The sequence below is a fragment of the Dryobates pubescens genome, chromosome 18 (genome assembly GCF_014839835.1).
Source record: "Dryobates pubescens isolate bDryPub1 chromosome 18, bDryPub1.pri, whole genome shotgun sequence".
Lineage (NCBI taxonomy): Eukaryota > Metazoa > Chordata > Aves > Piciformes > Picidae > Dryobates > Dryobates pubescens.
In genome coordinates, this window is record NC_071629.1 from 23,807,496 (window position 1) to 23,823,181 (window position 15,686).

Sequence of the window (15,686 nt, forward strand, 5' to 3'; positions counted from 1 at the left end):
AGCAAGCTCAATGCCTCCCAGTGCATGAGCTCTGGGGAAGACTTGCTGAGACAAGCCATCCTGCACTCTGTGTGCTCTGCAGCCCCTCAGACACTCCAGCAAGAGAGGAGGATGAGAACTTTCAGCTCTGGGATGTGGGAGTGGGTAAGCAGCTCTGCATTTGGCCAGGAATGCTGTTCATGACCAAGCAGTTCCCCTCTGCTCAGTGGGTGCTGTGCCCAGCTTGGGAATGCTGCTGTGTGCTGAGCTGGGTGAGCTCACTCTGTCCTTTCTCCAGGAAGTCCCTTCAGTGATGAAACTGAGCTGCTTCTGCCAGCAGTGATAATTCTGTGAGTTTTGGCTCCAGCAAGGTAAACTTCTCTTTCCCAGGAAGGGCAGTGAGAGGCTGCTTGGATGGTTTCTGCTGAAGTGGTGGGGAAATTTCTGCTCCTCTTTGCAAACCAGGATTGCAAAAGAGCAGAGGTAGTAGACACAAATGCGGCTCCTGGACCACCACGAGCACTTGGGACTTGACCTCCTGCGAGCAGTCCCACGCTTGCCTGTGCATGACATCACTGCTCCTTCCTCGAGTCTTTGGCAGCTCCCTCTGCAGCCTTATCTCACAGGAGCCTTCCCACAGGTGCCCTCTGAGAGCTTGCAGTAGTACCTTGCTCACAGAATCACAGGAACAGAACAGGAGGGGTTGGAAGGGATCTCTGAAGATCATCCAGTCCCAGCCCCTGCCAGAGCAGGGTCAGCCAGGGCAGGGCACTCAGAACACATCCAGGGGGGTTGGAAAGGCTCCAGAGCAGACTCCACAGCCTCTCTGGGCAGCCTGCTCCAGGGCTCAGCAGCCTCACACTCAAGAAGTTGCTCCTCATGTTCAGAGCTTCCTCTGTTCAAGTCTGTGCCCATGGCCTCCTGTCCTGTCCCAGGGCACCACTGAGCAGAGCCTGGCCCCATCTCCCTGACCCCCAGCCCTCAGGTATCTGTAAGCATTGCTCAGATCCCCCTCAGCCTCCTCTTGCCCAGGCTAAGCAGCCCCAGCTCTCTCAGCCTCTCCTCAGCTGAGAGCTGTTCCAGTGCCCTCAGCAGCTCCCTGGCCCTGTGCTGGACTCTCTCCTGTAGTTCTTTGTCCTTCTGCAGCTGGGGAGCCCAGAACTGAAACGGTTCTGTGGGATGCATAAAACACGATGACAAACCTTGTATTCAGGGAACAGCCCTGGACTCCTCCAGTACTTCCCAGTACCTTGAATTTCATTTGGTTGCATTATTTGGCCTCTCAGCTACCATTAACCCACAGGAAATTCTGTTTTCACTAAAAGCAATCTCAAAGTTGCCATAATGTGCTTGGAAGGCATCTATAGAACACAGCAGAGCTGGTACCTTCTGTTCCCACAGGTACTGATGAACAAAGAAACCTCTCCCTTAGCTGTTTTTCTGTCATTTGGACTTTCCCATAGGATCACAGAATGTCAGGGGCTGAGCCAGCAGTGGTCCCTGGCAGCCCAGAGCCAGCTGAGTGCTGAGCTGCAGCCGGAGCAGGGAGAGCAGCAGCACAGGGAGGGGATTCTGCCCCTCTGCTCTGCTCTGCTCAGCCCCCACCTGCAGCACTGCCTCCAGCTCTGGGCCCCCAGCACAAGAAGGACCTGGAGCTGCTGGAGAGGCTCCAGAGGAGGCCACAGAGATGGACAGAGGCTGCAGAACCTCCCCTGTGGGGCCAGGCTGGGAGAGTTGGGGCTGTTCAGCCTGGAGAAGAGAAGGCTCCAGGCAGACCTCAAAGGAAGAAGATGAGGAAGAAATTGTTGAGAGTGAGGCTGGGGAGACTCTGGCACAGGCTGCCCAGGGAGGCTGTGGCTGCCTCCTGCCTGGAGGTGTTGAAGGCCAGGCAGGATGAGGCCCTGAGCAGCCTGTGCTGGTGGGAGGGGTCCCTGCCCATGGCAGGGGGCTGGAGCTGGATGATCTCTGGGGTCCCTTCCAACCCAAGCCATTTTGTGGCTCTGGTTCTTCACAAGCAGCTTTGCTCTGACACAGGTCCCCAGGGAGCAGCTGGCTGGCAGGGAGCTGTCTCTCTGCTGGGGGCCAAGCTGCCAGGTGCATTGTGATTAGGATGGACTGAGGGCATCCAAAGGCATTTCTGCCCTGCCCCACACCACACTGGGTGTGAAGCTGCCAGGTTCATGTGTTGTGGTGCCATGAACAGCACCCACAGACAGTGCTGCTGTGAGCCAGAGGGTTTCTTGACGTGGCTGCAAGCAAAAGCAGGCTCTGGGCTGCCAGAGTGGGCGAGGGTGGGAGCGTGTTTGCTGCTGGTGCTTTTCCACAGCAGGAAGAAGACAGTGCCTGGCTGGTGCTCTGCTGGGGAGGATGGCTGACCTCTGCTGACTGTTTGCTGTGCTCAACAGCCACAGGCAGAAAACCTGGAAGTAGGGGAAGATTTGGGTTATGTTTGATATTCTCAGACTGAAAACAGGGAGCCCATGGTGGGCAGTGCTGTAGGTTTTAATATGAGCCAAGGCAGATCCCCAAGGGAGCTGTGACTCATCTGCACCCTGTGGTGCAATCCCCTTGTGCTGGGCAGTGCCCTCTTTTCTCCTCTCCTCCAGCCCCTTCTCCTCTCCAGCAGCAGCCCACAACCACCCCCAGTGCTTTCCCCTTTCCCACATCCACTCCTCCACCCAGGGCAGGCAGGGTGGGCACCAAGCTGAGCAGGAGCTCTTATCCCCACAGAGATGGTGATGACCTCTGCCTGTTGCTACCTGCAGTCCCAGCAGGGGAGACCTCATTGCTCTCTCCAACTCCCTGAAGGGAGGTGGTAGCCAGGTGGGGGTTGGGCTCTTCTCCCAGGCACCCAGCACCAGAACAAGAGGACACAGTCTCAAGATGTGCCAGGGGGAAGTTTAGGCTTAGTCTTAGAAAGAAATTCTTCCCAGCAAGAGAGATTGGCCTTTGGAATGTGCTGCCCAGGGAGGTGGTGGAGCCCCTGGAGGTGTTTAAGCATAGCCTGGCTGAGGCACTCAGTGCCATGGTCTGCTTGATTAGACAGGGCTGGACTTGGTGATCTTGGAGATCTCCTCCAGCCTGGTTGATTCTGTGCCTCTGTGACATGGCCATTTGGCACAGTGCTGTGGTGCTGAGGGCCGTGGGTCAGCCCCAGACTCGACAGAGGTAGAGAAGGGTTGGACTGGGTGACCTGAAAGGGCTTTTCTGACCAGACAGTTCTGTGAGTCTGTGATGTCAGTGGCTGAATGGCTGTGAAGACCTTTTCTGCTCATCCTGACCATACCTGGCTTTTCTTCAAAGCCTGTTTATTCAGAGGAAATTGGCTTACAATGGTGACCACAGGCTGAGGGGGCTGGGGCTGTGCAGCCTGCAGAGGAGAAGGCTCCAGGGGCACCTCAGAGCTGCCTGCCAGGACCTGAAGGGATCCTGTAGGAAGCTGCAGAGAGACTTTTGCTGAGGGGGTCTGGAGCCAGGCCAAGGGGGAAGGGTTTGGAGCTGAGGCAGAGCAGGGTTAGAGTGGAGCTGAGGAAGAAGTTCTTGAAAGTGCCAGGCTGGGGAGACTCTGGCACAGGCTGCCCAGGGAGGCTGTGGCTGCCTCCTGCCTGCAGGTGTTGAAGGCCAGGCTGGATGAGGCCTTGGGCAGCCAAATGTAGTTGAGAGGTGTCCTGCCCATGGCAGGGGCTTGGGGTAGATGATCTCTGAGGTCCCTTCCAACCTAAGCCATTCTGTGATCCTCTGGTCCATAGCATGAGATGGTTTGGGCCAAGCTAAAGCAGGGCCCAAGGGGCTCCATGTCTCAGGTGACTTAGTGGGAAGTGTGGTTTCACTAAGAAAGCATCAGAGCCTGACTCTGCTGCCCCAGCATCTCCCCAGAGGCTTTCTGAAGATACAGCTGGAGGCAGGATGGGAGATTCTCAGAAGAAGGCAACTCTTCAAGGTTCAGGGTTATAGTTGGATTAGAAGTGTGTTGTAAAGCCCCTCCCCAGTCAGCTGGGGAGGAATTTAGGAGCCTGGAGCTAACTTCCAGTCACAAGAGTGCAGATTGCTGCACCAATGAGTTTGAGGAATGCCTTCTACAAGAGCTGGCAACCTGCTGAGATCCTTGCAGTAAAAGAAATATTTATCTTTCCACATTTAATAGATCTTTTGTTCAGCCTGGAGAAGAGATGGCTCCAGGCAGACCTCAGAGCTGCCCGCCAGTACCTGACTATTCTGTGAATCTCAAGTCAGGAGTGCAGGCTGTCCCTCCCTCATTCTTAGATACTGCATGCTCTGGGGAGACCTCACCTGCAGTGCTGGGCCCAGCTCTGGAGCCCCTGGTGCAGCAAGCACCTGGAGCTGATGGAGAGAGTCCAGAGGAGAGCCATGAAGATGCTCAGAGGGCTGGAGAGCCTCTGCTCTGGGGACAGACTGAGGGAGCTGGGGGTCTTCAGCCTGGAGAAAAGAAGACTCTGGGGAGACCTCAGAGCAGCCTGCCAGGACCTGCAGGGGCTCCAAGAAGGCTGCAGAGGGACTGCTCCCAAAGGCCTGCAGGGACAGCCCCAGGGGCAATGGTTTGAAAGGAGAGCAGAGCAGATTGAGATTGGATGTGAGGAACAAGTTCTGCCCCAGGAGGCTGCTGGAACACTGCAGCAGGCTGCCCAGGGAGGTGGTTGAGGCTCCATGCCTGGAGCTATTCCAGGTGAGGCTGGGCAGGGCTCTGGGCAGCCTGCTCCAGTGGAGGATGTCCCTGCTGCCTGCAGGGGGTTGGGCTGGATGAGCTTTGGAGGTCCTTCCAACCCAAACCATTCTTTCCTCCTCCATCTGGAATCCCTCTTGTAAGTGCCAGTAGATTAAGATGTTGATGAAGGATGCATTAGGATCCTTTTTGTCTTTCTTCAAAGCTGTTGAAACGTTTTTCCCCTGCTCTAATTCTTTCCACTGTTACTCAGATGTACAAAGTCAGCTCTTAGCAGTGCAGGGCAAGCCCCAGCTGTGGAGCACAGCAGCAGTGAAAGCTGGAGAAGGGAGCAGGTAGGAAATAGCATGATGGGGTTTGGGGCTGAGTCCTACACACCCAGCAGTGCTGCACCCTCAGGAGGTTGGCATGTCTCAAGCATGGCACTTCAGTTGGTAGGTGTTAGCCCACAGCTGGTGTGCAACGTGCCCAAGCAGCCTTTGAACAGGTTGAGAGCTGCCTGCAAGGTGAATCTGGGGCATTTCTAGTTCCTTCCTACCAGTAACTGAGCTGCTCCTGTGCGGCCTGGGCTTATTCTGGGAACTGACAGTGCCCCCAAGAGTGGGAAATGCAGCAGGAGAAGGGGCTTGTGGTGGTGAAGAACCAAGGTTTCTCCCCACTTTGCATGTGGGCATAACCTTTATCACAGCAGGGTGACCACCTGCCTCACTGAGGGTAAGCTGCTGCACGGCCCGGCAGGGCTGTGCTGGCCAGGTGTCGTCTTGTGCTCTCCTCCCAAGAGCTAGAAGGGGCTGGTGGAGCTTGCCAAAGCTCTGGTTTGCAGCACCCTTGTGGCCTGAAATTGCCCAGCAGGGAGTTGAGGAACTGCCACCAGACAAGGGTGTGCCTGAGGACACAAACTGCACCCATCTAAGCACACCATGGGTGCTGCACACTCCTAACCACCAGCTGCAGGAGTCCTTGGGAGAGGAGGCTTGTGGGATGCTAGGAGCTCTGCAGACTCAGCAGCTGCTGAGGGGGATCTCAGGCAGTTGTTTGCTCACAGGGCTTTGCAGCAGTGACGTTGCAAGGACAGACTCAAGGGGCAATGGATGGAAACTGCAGCACAGCAGGTTCCACCTCAACATGAGGAGGAACTTCTGCACTGGGAGGGTCCCAGAGCCCTGGAGCAGGCTGCCCAGAGAGGTTGTGGAGTCTTCTTCCTTGGAGCCTTCCCAGCCCCATCTGGATGTGTTCCTGTGTGACCTGTGCTGGATTCTCTGCTCCTGCTCTGGCAGGGGGGTTGGACTGGATGATCTCCAGAGGTCCCTTCCAACCCCTGACCTCCTGTGAGCCTGTGATGCTGTGAGTCAACACAACATTGCTTTGCAGCTCATCAGTAGTGCCTCAGGTCCTCTGTTCCCTGGGCTGCTGACTGCACATTGTCCATGCCATCAGGGTTTTGGCTCTGGCAATGTATTCAGCTTTACCCAGGGGAAACCCAGCTCTCTTGACCTATGCCATGGATGTATTTCCTGCAGATTACTGTGCCCTGAGTCCTTGGCTGCTGCAAATGCTGCTCTCTGAGCTTCTCCCAAAGGGCAAACCCAACACAGCTGCTATTGCAAAGCATCATGAAGAAATTTGCATGGGAATGGCCCACCCAGGGCTCTGGCTCTGCAGATTTACTGTAGGTGTTTGAGCAATGTTACACTCAGGTCTGGTTACAGGAATCATAGACTCATAGAAGGGGTTGGGTTGGAAGGGACCTCAGAGACCATCCAGTTCCAGCCCCCTGCCATGGGCAGGGACCCCTCCCACCAGCACAGGCTGCTCAAGGCCTCATCCAGCCTGGCCCTGAGCACCTCCAGGCAGGAGGCAGCCACAGCCTCCCTGGGCAGCCTGTGCCAGAGTCTCCCCAGCCTCACTCTCAACAATTCCTTCCTCATCTCCAGGCTCAGTCTCCCCTCTCCCAGCTCAAAGCCATTGTTCCTCAGCCTGGCACTCTCAGCCCTTGTCACAAGTCCCTCCCCAGCTCTCCTGGAGCCCTTCAGGTCCTGGCAGGCTGCTCTGAGGTCTCCCTGGAGCTTTCTCTTCTCCAGGCTGAACAGCCCCAACTCTCCCAGCCTGGCCCCACAGGGGAGGTTCTGCAGCCTCTGCTCATCTTGGTGGCCTCCTCTGGAGCCTCTCCAGCAGCTCCAGGTCCTTGTGCTGGGGGCCCAGAGCTGGAGGCAGTGCTGCAGGTGAACTTCTTTGTCAGTACTATGAAGTGTTGATACACTACCTTGCAAACCCTTCTGTCCCCAGCATCCCAGGGCCACCTCTGGCCAGACTCACTCTGTTCCCCTACCAGAGTGGCAGAGGACACTTGCAAAGCAGGGCTCTGCCTTTCCAGGCACAGCTGAGCTGCATTATCCTGTGTGGCCTGTGCTGGAGTCTATGCTCCTGCTCTGGCAGGGGGTTGGACTGGAAGATGTCCAGAGGTCCCTTCCAACCCCTGACACATCCTCTGATCCTGTGAGGCTGTGTGTGTTGTGTCCTGGGTGTCCTCAGCAGCCCACAGCCCTGCAGCAGCTGGAGGAAGGTGTCTTCTATGGCAGTGCTCCATGGGGAGCAGCTCCTGGCTCTGCTCTGGATTAAGTGTTCCTCTGCTTTGCTTTTCACTGTTACCTAACCCACCATGTGCCTGCTGCTGGGGATGTGCAGGGATTTCCTCACTGCCCTTGTTTTCCCTAACCAGCTTGCCAGCTGCAGAACCAGCCTGTGTTAGAGCATCCACCCCCCAAATCACACTGGTGAGACCTAGCTTCCTCCTGATTGCACCAATCCTGACTGGTGCTGGGGAAGACCAACTTACCTGGTGAGCAACCTGCCAGCAGTTCCTCCTTCAGCACTGGAGTCTGTAGCTGAGGCCTTCCAGCATCATCCCTGGGATCTGCTCTCTCAGTGAATCCGCTCCAGCCCACCGGCGTCGCTTCTGCCTGCCCCTGCTTAGGGCAGAAGGCTCCCATCTGTTTGGTTCCTGTGTGACAGCAGCACTCAGCTGATCAGGAGCCTGAGCCACAACACTTTTCATGGCAAACAACACCGGAGTGAAGCTGTTCCTTGAGGGCTGAGGAGCTCTGAAGACCAAACCCGGCTGTTTGTTTTTGTTTTAGCCCCCACAAACGGAGAGGTGCAGCTGTCCCCTGCCTGCAGGCACCGCTGCCCCACGCTGGGGCGCTGCCGAGTGCAGGCTCAGGAGGCTCAGAGCTGCAGCAGGCACCACAGCACGGGTGATAGGAATTGGGAGACCCCTGAGACCAGCCAGGATTGTGGTGGGCTGCACAAAGGTGAAACTGCCAGAGTGGCTCAGCTGGAAGCACATCAGGCTGCGTTCGCAAGCAAAACTACGACCTGCAATGGCATGCAACGAATGTGTGCGAGAGACGTGCCAGAGCAGAGGGAAGAGCAGAGCTTGTGAGGGCCTGGCCACAACAAAGCAATGCAGCCAAGGTCAGGAAAGCCAGTATCACAGTATCACATGTCACAGTCTCACAGGATAACTAAGGTTAAAAGAGACCCCAAGGATCATCCAGTCCAACCTGTCACCACAGACCTCATGACCAGACCATGGCTCCAAGTGCCACATCCAGTCCCCTCTTGAACACCTCCAGGGATGGTGACTCCACCACCTCCCTGGGCAGCACATCCCAATGACGAACGACTCGCTCAGTGAAGAACTTTCTCCTCACCTCCAGCCTAAACCTCCCCTGGCACAGCTTGAGACTGTGTCCTCTTGTTCTGGTGCTGCCTGCCTGGGAGAAGAGACCAACCCCTTCCTGGCTACAACCACCTTTCAGGTAGTTGTAGAGGGCAATGAGGTCACCTCTGATCCTTCTCTTCTCCAGGCTAAGCAACCCCAGCTCCCTCAGCCTCTCCTCACAGGGCTGTGCTCAAGGCCTCTCCCCAGCCTTGTTGCCCTTCTCTGGACACCTTCAAGTCTCTCAATGTCCTTCTTAAACTGAGGGGCCCAGAACTGGACACAGGACTCAAGGTGTGGCCTAACCAATGCAGAGTACAGGGCACAATGACCTCCCTGCTCCTGCTGGCCACACTGTTCCTGATGCAGGCCAGGATGCCTTTGGCCCTCTTGGCCACCTGGGCACACTGCTGGCTCATGTTCAGGCAGCTGTCAATCATCACCCCCAGGTCCCTCTCTGTTTGGCAGCTCTCAGCCACTCTGACCCCAGCCTGTAGCTCTGCATGGGGTTGCCGTGGCCAAAGTGCAGCCCCTGGCACTTGGACTTGTTGAATGCCATCCTGTTGGCCTCTGCCCAGCTGTCCAGTCGGTCAAGGTCCCTCTGCAGAGCCCTTCTGGCCTCTAACTGACCAACATCTGCTCCCAGCTTGGTGTCATCTGCAAACTTGCTGCTGACTGACTCAACCCCCTCATCCAGATCATCAATGAAGGTGTTAAAGAGCATGGGGCCCAGCACTGATCCCTGGGGCACACCACTGGTGCCTGGCTGCCAGCTGGCTGTGGCACCATTCACCACCACTCTCTGGGCTCAGCCTCCAGCCAGTTCCTAACCCAGCTCAGAGAGCTGCTGTCCAAGCCAGGGGCTGACAGCTTGGCCAGCAGTTTCCTGTGGGGGATGGTGTCAAAGGCCTTGCTGAGGTTCAGGCAGACCACATCCACAGCCTGCCCCACAGCCCCCAGGCAGTCACCTGGGCATGGAAGGAGATCAGGTTGGAGAGGCAGGACCTGCCCTTCCTAAATCCATGCTGGCTGGGCCTGAGCCCTTGGCCATCCTTCAGGTGCAGTTATTGCCCCCAGGATAATCTGCTCCATCACTTTCCCTGGCACTGAGGTCAGGCTGCCAGGCCTGGAGTTTCCAGGTTCCTCCATCCGACCCTGCTTGTGGATGGGGACCACCTTGGCCAGTGTCAGTCACCTGGGACCTCTCCAGTGAGCCAGGGCTGGAGGAGAATGATGGAGAGCGGCCAGGAGAAGCCCAGCCAGAGCAGAGGAAGAAGAGAGAAAGTTAGTTTGCCTCTCTAAGTTTTCTGGCAGTTATCTGCCAAAGGATTGTTTAGACCTCACCATTCTTTCCCTTTTTACAGCCAACAGTGATTTATTTACATTCTGTTACTTCCTGTTCAAGTTCTGTGGGAAACTTTCCAGGCACATCCTGAAGCTACCACATAGGACCTGCAAGCTTTTCCCCTCTGCTCCCCCGCTGGCCCAGCCCTTGGAGCCCATAGCCTGGTGGCTGAGGGTTTGCTGTCACCCTGTCCCTGGTCTGCAGCAGTGAACCCCACAACTCCAGAGGGTTCTGAAGCAGGCAGCTTTCTGACAGCGCTGGGGACAGGGGGGATCTTTCCTCCAAACCCCTGCCCCCTGTGGCAGGTCACGCAGGTGTTCATGTGATAAAGACCTACACAGCCTTTAGAGTTCCGAGACCAGGCACAGATAGGGGGAATCACTTCCAGGAACCCACTAACATCGGCGTCCTGCCCCTCCCCGCCCCCGTTCCGCCCTCCGGTGGTCGTCAGGGGGGAAGCAAAGGCTTCCTCACGGCGTATTTTTCACCTCTGCTCAGTCTGTCCCACTTCCTCTTATCTCCATTGTCTGCCTTTTATTTTTTTGGAGGCTGTTGTCAATAGGATGCAAACCTTGACCCTTATGGATAAAGGTTTAACTATTGGCCAGGGGGACCCCTTGGATGGAGCACCTGTGTCTGGCCTTGTGCAGTACAATGCACCCCCATTGCCCCCTCTGATCAAGGATGGGTCTCTGGAATAGGGTTAGAAACTGAGAGGTCCCTTCCCCAGTAGAGGATTTGATGTTTCCCCTTCATCATCCCCACGCTGGGATCCCTGTGCCCCCAGCAGACTCGTCTCTCTGGAACCTGCCAACGCTTGGCTGGAAGCGGTGCGCTGCCACAGGGGGTGCTGGCAGACCACACTGATGGGGCCGGGGGTGAGGATCAGCTTGCATCGAGTGGCAGGCAGCCCCGACCCTGCCCCTGACCCCCTGCACCGGGGCTGGTGAGGAGACAGCTGCTGCTCACCCTGAGATGTGCTGACCTTGTGCTGTGCTCACCCTGAGATGTGCTGACCCCGAGATGTGCTGACCCCGAGATGTGCTGACCCCGAGATGTGCTCACCCCGAGATGTGCTGACCCCAAGATGTGCTCACCCCGAGATGTGCTCACCCTGAGATGTGCTCACCCTGAGATGTGCTGACCCCAAGATGTGCTCACCCCGAGATGTGCTCACCCCGAGATGTGCTCACCCTGAGATGTGCTCACCCCGAGATGTGCTCACCCTGAAATGTGCTCACCCCAAGATGTGCTCACCCTGAGATGTGCTCACCCTGAAATGTGCTCACCCCGAGATGTGCTCACCCTGAGATGTGCTGACCCTGAGATGTGCTCACCCTGAGATGTGCTCACCCTGAAATGTGCTCACCCCAAGATGTGCTCACCCTGAGATGTGCTCACCCTGAAATGTGCTCACCCCGAGATGTGCTCACCCTGAGATGTGCTGACCCTGAGATGTGCTCACCCTGAGATGTGCTCACCCTGAAATGTGCTCACCCTGAGATGTGCTGACCCCGAGATGTGCTGACCCCGAGATGTGCTCACCCCGAGATGTGCTGACCCCAAGATGTGCTCACCCCGAGATGTGCTCACCCTGAGATGTGCTCACCCTGAGATGTGCTGACCCCAAGATGTGCTCACCCCGAGATGTGCTCACCCTGAGATGTGCTCACCCCGAGATGTGCTCACCCTGAAATGTGCTCACCCCGAGATGTGCTCACCCTGAGATGTGCTCACCCTGAAATGTGCTCACCCTGAGATGTGCTGACCCCGAGATGTGCTGACCCCGAGATGTGCTGACCCCAAGATGTGCTCACCCCGAGATGTGCTGACCCCGAGATGTGCTGACCCCGAGATGTGCTCCCCCTGCGCTGTGCTCCCCCTGCGCTGCGCTCCCCCTGCGCTGCGCTCCCCCTGCGCTGTGCGCCCCCTGCGCTGTGCTCGCCCTGCGCTGTGCTCCCCCTGCGCTGTGCTCCCCCTGCGCTGTGCTCCCCCTGCGCTGTGCTTGCCCTGCGCTGTGCTCCCCCTGCGCTGTGCTCCCCCTGCGCTGTGCTTGCCCTGCGCTGTGCTCCCCCTGCGCTGTGCTCCCCCTGCGCTGTGCGCCCCCTGCGCTGTGCTCACCCTGCGCTGTGCGCCCCCTGCGCTGCGCGCCCCCTGCGCTGTGCTCCCCCTGCGCTGTGCTCCCCCTGCGCTGTGCGCCTCCTGCGCTGTGCTCCCCCTGCGCTGTGCTCCCCCTGCGCTGCGCTCCCCCTGCGCTGTGCTCCCCCTGCGCTGTGCTCCCCCTGCGCTGTGCGCCCCCTGCGCTGTGCTCCCCCTGCGCTGTGCGCCCCCTGCGCTGCGCGCCCCCTGCGCTGTGCTCCCCCTGCGCTGTGCTCCCCCTGCGCTGCGCTCCCCCTGCGCTGTGCTCCCCCTGCGCTGTGCTCCCCCTGCGCTGTGCTCCCCCTGCGCTGTGCGCCCCCTGCGCTGTGCTCACCCTGCGCTGTGCTCACCCTGCGCTGTGCTCACCCTGCGCTGTGCTCCCCCTGCGCTGTGCGCCCCCTGCGCTGCGCTCCCCCTGCGCTGCGCTCCCCCTGCGCTGTGCTCCCCCTGCGCTGTGCTCGCCCTGCGCTGCGCTCCCCCTGCGCTGTGCTCCCCCTGCGCTGCGCTCCCCCTGCGCTGTGCTCCCCCTGCGCTGCGCTCCCCCTGCGCTGCGCTCCCCCTGCGCTGTGCTCCCCCTGCGCTGTGCGCCCCCTGCGCTGTGCTCCCCCTGCGCTGCGCGCCCCCTGCGCTGTGCTCCCCCTGCGCTGTGCTCGCCCTGCTGGCCGGGAGAGGATGAGGAGCCGGATGCCTGCGGCGGGCAGTCGGCATCGCTCCTCCCGTGCCTCGCACACACAGCCCGCTCTCGGCTGGCTCTGCCGAGGCGGCTGCTCGAAGCTTGCTCTCTAAGGGCAGGGCGATCCCCGGCACGGCTCTCTGGCGCTCTGCTGCGTTTCTGCTTTCTTTTCGGTTTTGATTTTCTTTTTTCTTTCTTTTTTTCTCTTCCTCCCCCCCCCGCTCAAGACAGCCGCTGGGGAACGTTTGCGTCTGGCACAGTTACCTGGCTCCGACGAGAAGCACAGCTCCTTATGGTAAGCCCCCGAGGAAAAACTCAGCTCCTTGTGGTAAGCCCCGACCGGAGGTCAGCCTCAGCAACTCTCTCTGCCGTTCTTAAGCTAAAGGGAGGAGGGGGGTGGAAGAATTTGCCTGCTCTATGTCATGGTTTGATTTTGTTGTGTATGCTCTTGAAAGTCCACGTGGCTCAGGTGTAAAGCAGAGTAAGGATCTCTCCATTCCAGCATTTCCATGGAAACTTGGTTTTCCCAGCTCTCTCTTTTCTCCCCTCGCTGGTATTGATGTTTGTGTTCTCAAATAACGTGGGGTGCACTGCTCAGAGCTGGAGCTGGGGGCTGAACCCCAGATTTCCATGTGTGGGGGTGTGTGTGTGTGTGTGTGTGTTTACACCACTGTGGCTTGAGCACGTCCCATCTCTTGCCAGCCATACTCTGGCTGCTCTGGGTAGCCCTGAGGGATATAAAACAGCCTGTGCCTTGGGGGCAGGTGGCGTTCCTGGAGCTTGAGGCACTCTTGGAGGGGATGGCGATGCTGGCCTGCTCTCCTGGCCCATCTGCTTCCCACATGGTGGCCAGGGATCACCGATGCAAACAGCAGCCCAAGGCTGTCACAGAATCACAGAATGTTGGCAGGGCTTGGAAGGGGCCTCTGGAGATCATCCAGTCCAAGCCTGCTGCTGGAGCAGGGCCACCTACAGCAGGTTGCTCGGGACCACAGTGTCCAGGCGGGGTTGGAAGCTCTCCAGAGAAGGAGACTCCAGCACCTCTCTGTGCAGCCTGCTCCAGTTTTTCCCTCACTGGAAGATGCCCCTTGCAGATCAGTATCTGCTTCCTCACTGTGCCCATTCCTCATTTCAGAGGCCTCTCATTGTTTTTTCTTTCGTGGGCAGATCTAAACAGCAGTTCATAGGATTAGCAGAGCTTGTGCTTGTGCTGAATCAGCATCGGGCTGCTGTCAGCAGCTACCTTGGAGGGACTCTTGCTGGCCCAGCAGCTGTTTGCTGTCTTGGGAGAGCTCTGAGTGCTTTGCAACTGAAAGGAACAAAGGCAGTCAGCAGTCCTGGGTGGGGGAGAGGCTTTTGCTTTGTCTTTTAAAACAGTAACTCAAACAACAAGGGATTTCTCCTCCTCCCTTCCAGCACCAGGTCCAACTTTGGTACTTCATCCAAACATTTCAGGCAGCCTCTTTCAGTGCCTCTAAGGAGTTTACAGGAGACACTGACGTGTTCAAATCTTCCCATGAAGGAAAACATGATGAGAAGAGTCTGACCTGAGGAATGAGCACAGTGAGGAAGGAGGCATTGCCCTGTTTCCCTGACAGACAGGCAAGAACTGGAGGCTGGGGAGTCTCCTTCTTCGGAGAGCTTCTGCCCCCCCCCCGGCCATTGTGACCCTGGGCAAGCCGCTGTGGGTGCGCTGCTGGAGCAGGCTGGACTGGATGCTCTGATGCTCTCCAGAAGTCCCTTCCAACATTCTGTGGTGCAGCCTTGGGCTGCAGTTTGCATTGGTGATCCCTGGCTGCAGTCTGGGAAGCAGAAGGGCCAAGAGAGCAGCCCAGAATTGCCACCCCCCCCCCCCACCCCCCCCCAGCCAGTGCCACAAGCTGGAGGATGACCACCTGCCCCCAAGGCAAAGGCTGTTTGATATCCCCCAGGGTTGCAGCTTAGAGTTCAAGGACCAGCCTGTGGTACTGTCCTGGACCTTGCTCTTTCTCCTGTGTCTGCCAGCTGCCTGGCTTATGGCTGACCCTGAGCTCATCCCTCTGGACCTGCCTGCCAGATCCTGCTCATAGCAGCAGAGCCTCTATCAGCAGAGCACCTGCAGGACTCACCGGCTGCATTGTGCTGGGGGGAAGACCACTCCTGCCAGCCAGCCTCCTGGGGCTGCCTGGCTGTCCTGGCATGTGCCTGCCCAGACCCAGCAGGGACGACAGCTGAGCACTGGCAGCTGGCAGGTCCTGCCCTGGCCTGGAGATGAATGCAGGAGGCAAAAAAGAAAGTGAGAGCAGGAAGTGCCAACTGCCTCAGCGTTCCAGGACAGGGCATTCAGCTGTACAGAAATTCTGCCTTCTACTCGTGGTACTCCCCCTGTGCAGTGATGACAGCAGGAGGACCTCTGCCAACACTTCTGCAGACTCTCCAGTACAAGGCACTGGGTAGAGTTTGAAGGAAACTTCCCTTTGCTTGTTCTAAGGGCTCCAGGCCTGGGGAGGAGAACTGAGTTTGAAGAAATGCTGCAGAGCCATCAGGTTCCTCTTGTTTCGAGATGACCTGGAGGCTGAGGTGCAGCACTGGCTGCCTTCTCTGCTGGTGCTGGGCAGAGGCATGGTCTTTGCACATCACACGTGCTGCTTTGTCCACCACATCTCCTTCCCAACCCATACATCCAGGGCTGGCCTGCAGTGTGCTGCCCACTGCCAGCCTTGCTTTCCCACTCACTGGGAGGGCACCTGGAAATGTCTCTGCTTTCCTAGAATGGCTCAGGTTGGAAGGGACCTCAGGGATCATCTACTCCAACCCCCTGCCGTGGGCAGGGAAGCCTCTTAACTATGCTTGGCTGCCCAAGTCTTCATCCAATCTGACCTTGAGCACCCCCTCAAGGAGGCAGCCACAGCCTCCCTGGGCAGCCTGTGCCAGAGTCTCCCCACCCACATACTGAAGAATTTCTCCCTCAGCTCTAACCTTGCTCTGCCTCAGCTTCAAACCATTCCCCCTTGGCCTGGCTCCAGACCCCCTCAGCAGCAGGATGAGATGTTCCACCTCCTGTCCTCAGGATTTAGCACTGGGAGCCTGGCTTCCCTCTGTCACATCGCTCTGGTGGCCAAGCTGTTTCCCTGCAAGTGCAGCAGGGCCTCAGCAGGGTGCTCAGGTT

At 57.9% G+C, this 15,686-nt stretch overlaps 1 protein-coding gene across 1 annotated transcript; it reads left to right on the top strand.

Moving 5' to 3' along the window:
- The first annotated feature begins 11,533 nt into the window (after positions 1 to 11,533).
- On the top strand, positions 11,534 to 12,541 carry LOC128898082 (keratin-associated protein 16-1-like). Its single transcript, XM_054169485.1, has one exon. It carries the CDS (start codon positions 11,534 to 11,536, stop codon positions 12,539 to 12,541), a length of 1,008 nt encoding a protein of 335 aa, XP_054025460.1.
- The last annotated feature ends 3,145 nt before the right edge of the window (positions 12,542 to 15,686 follow it).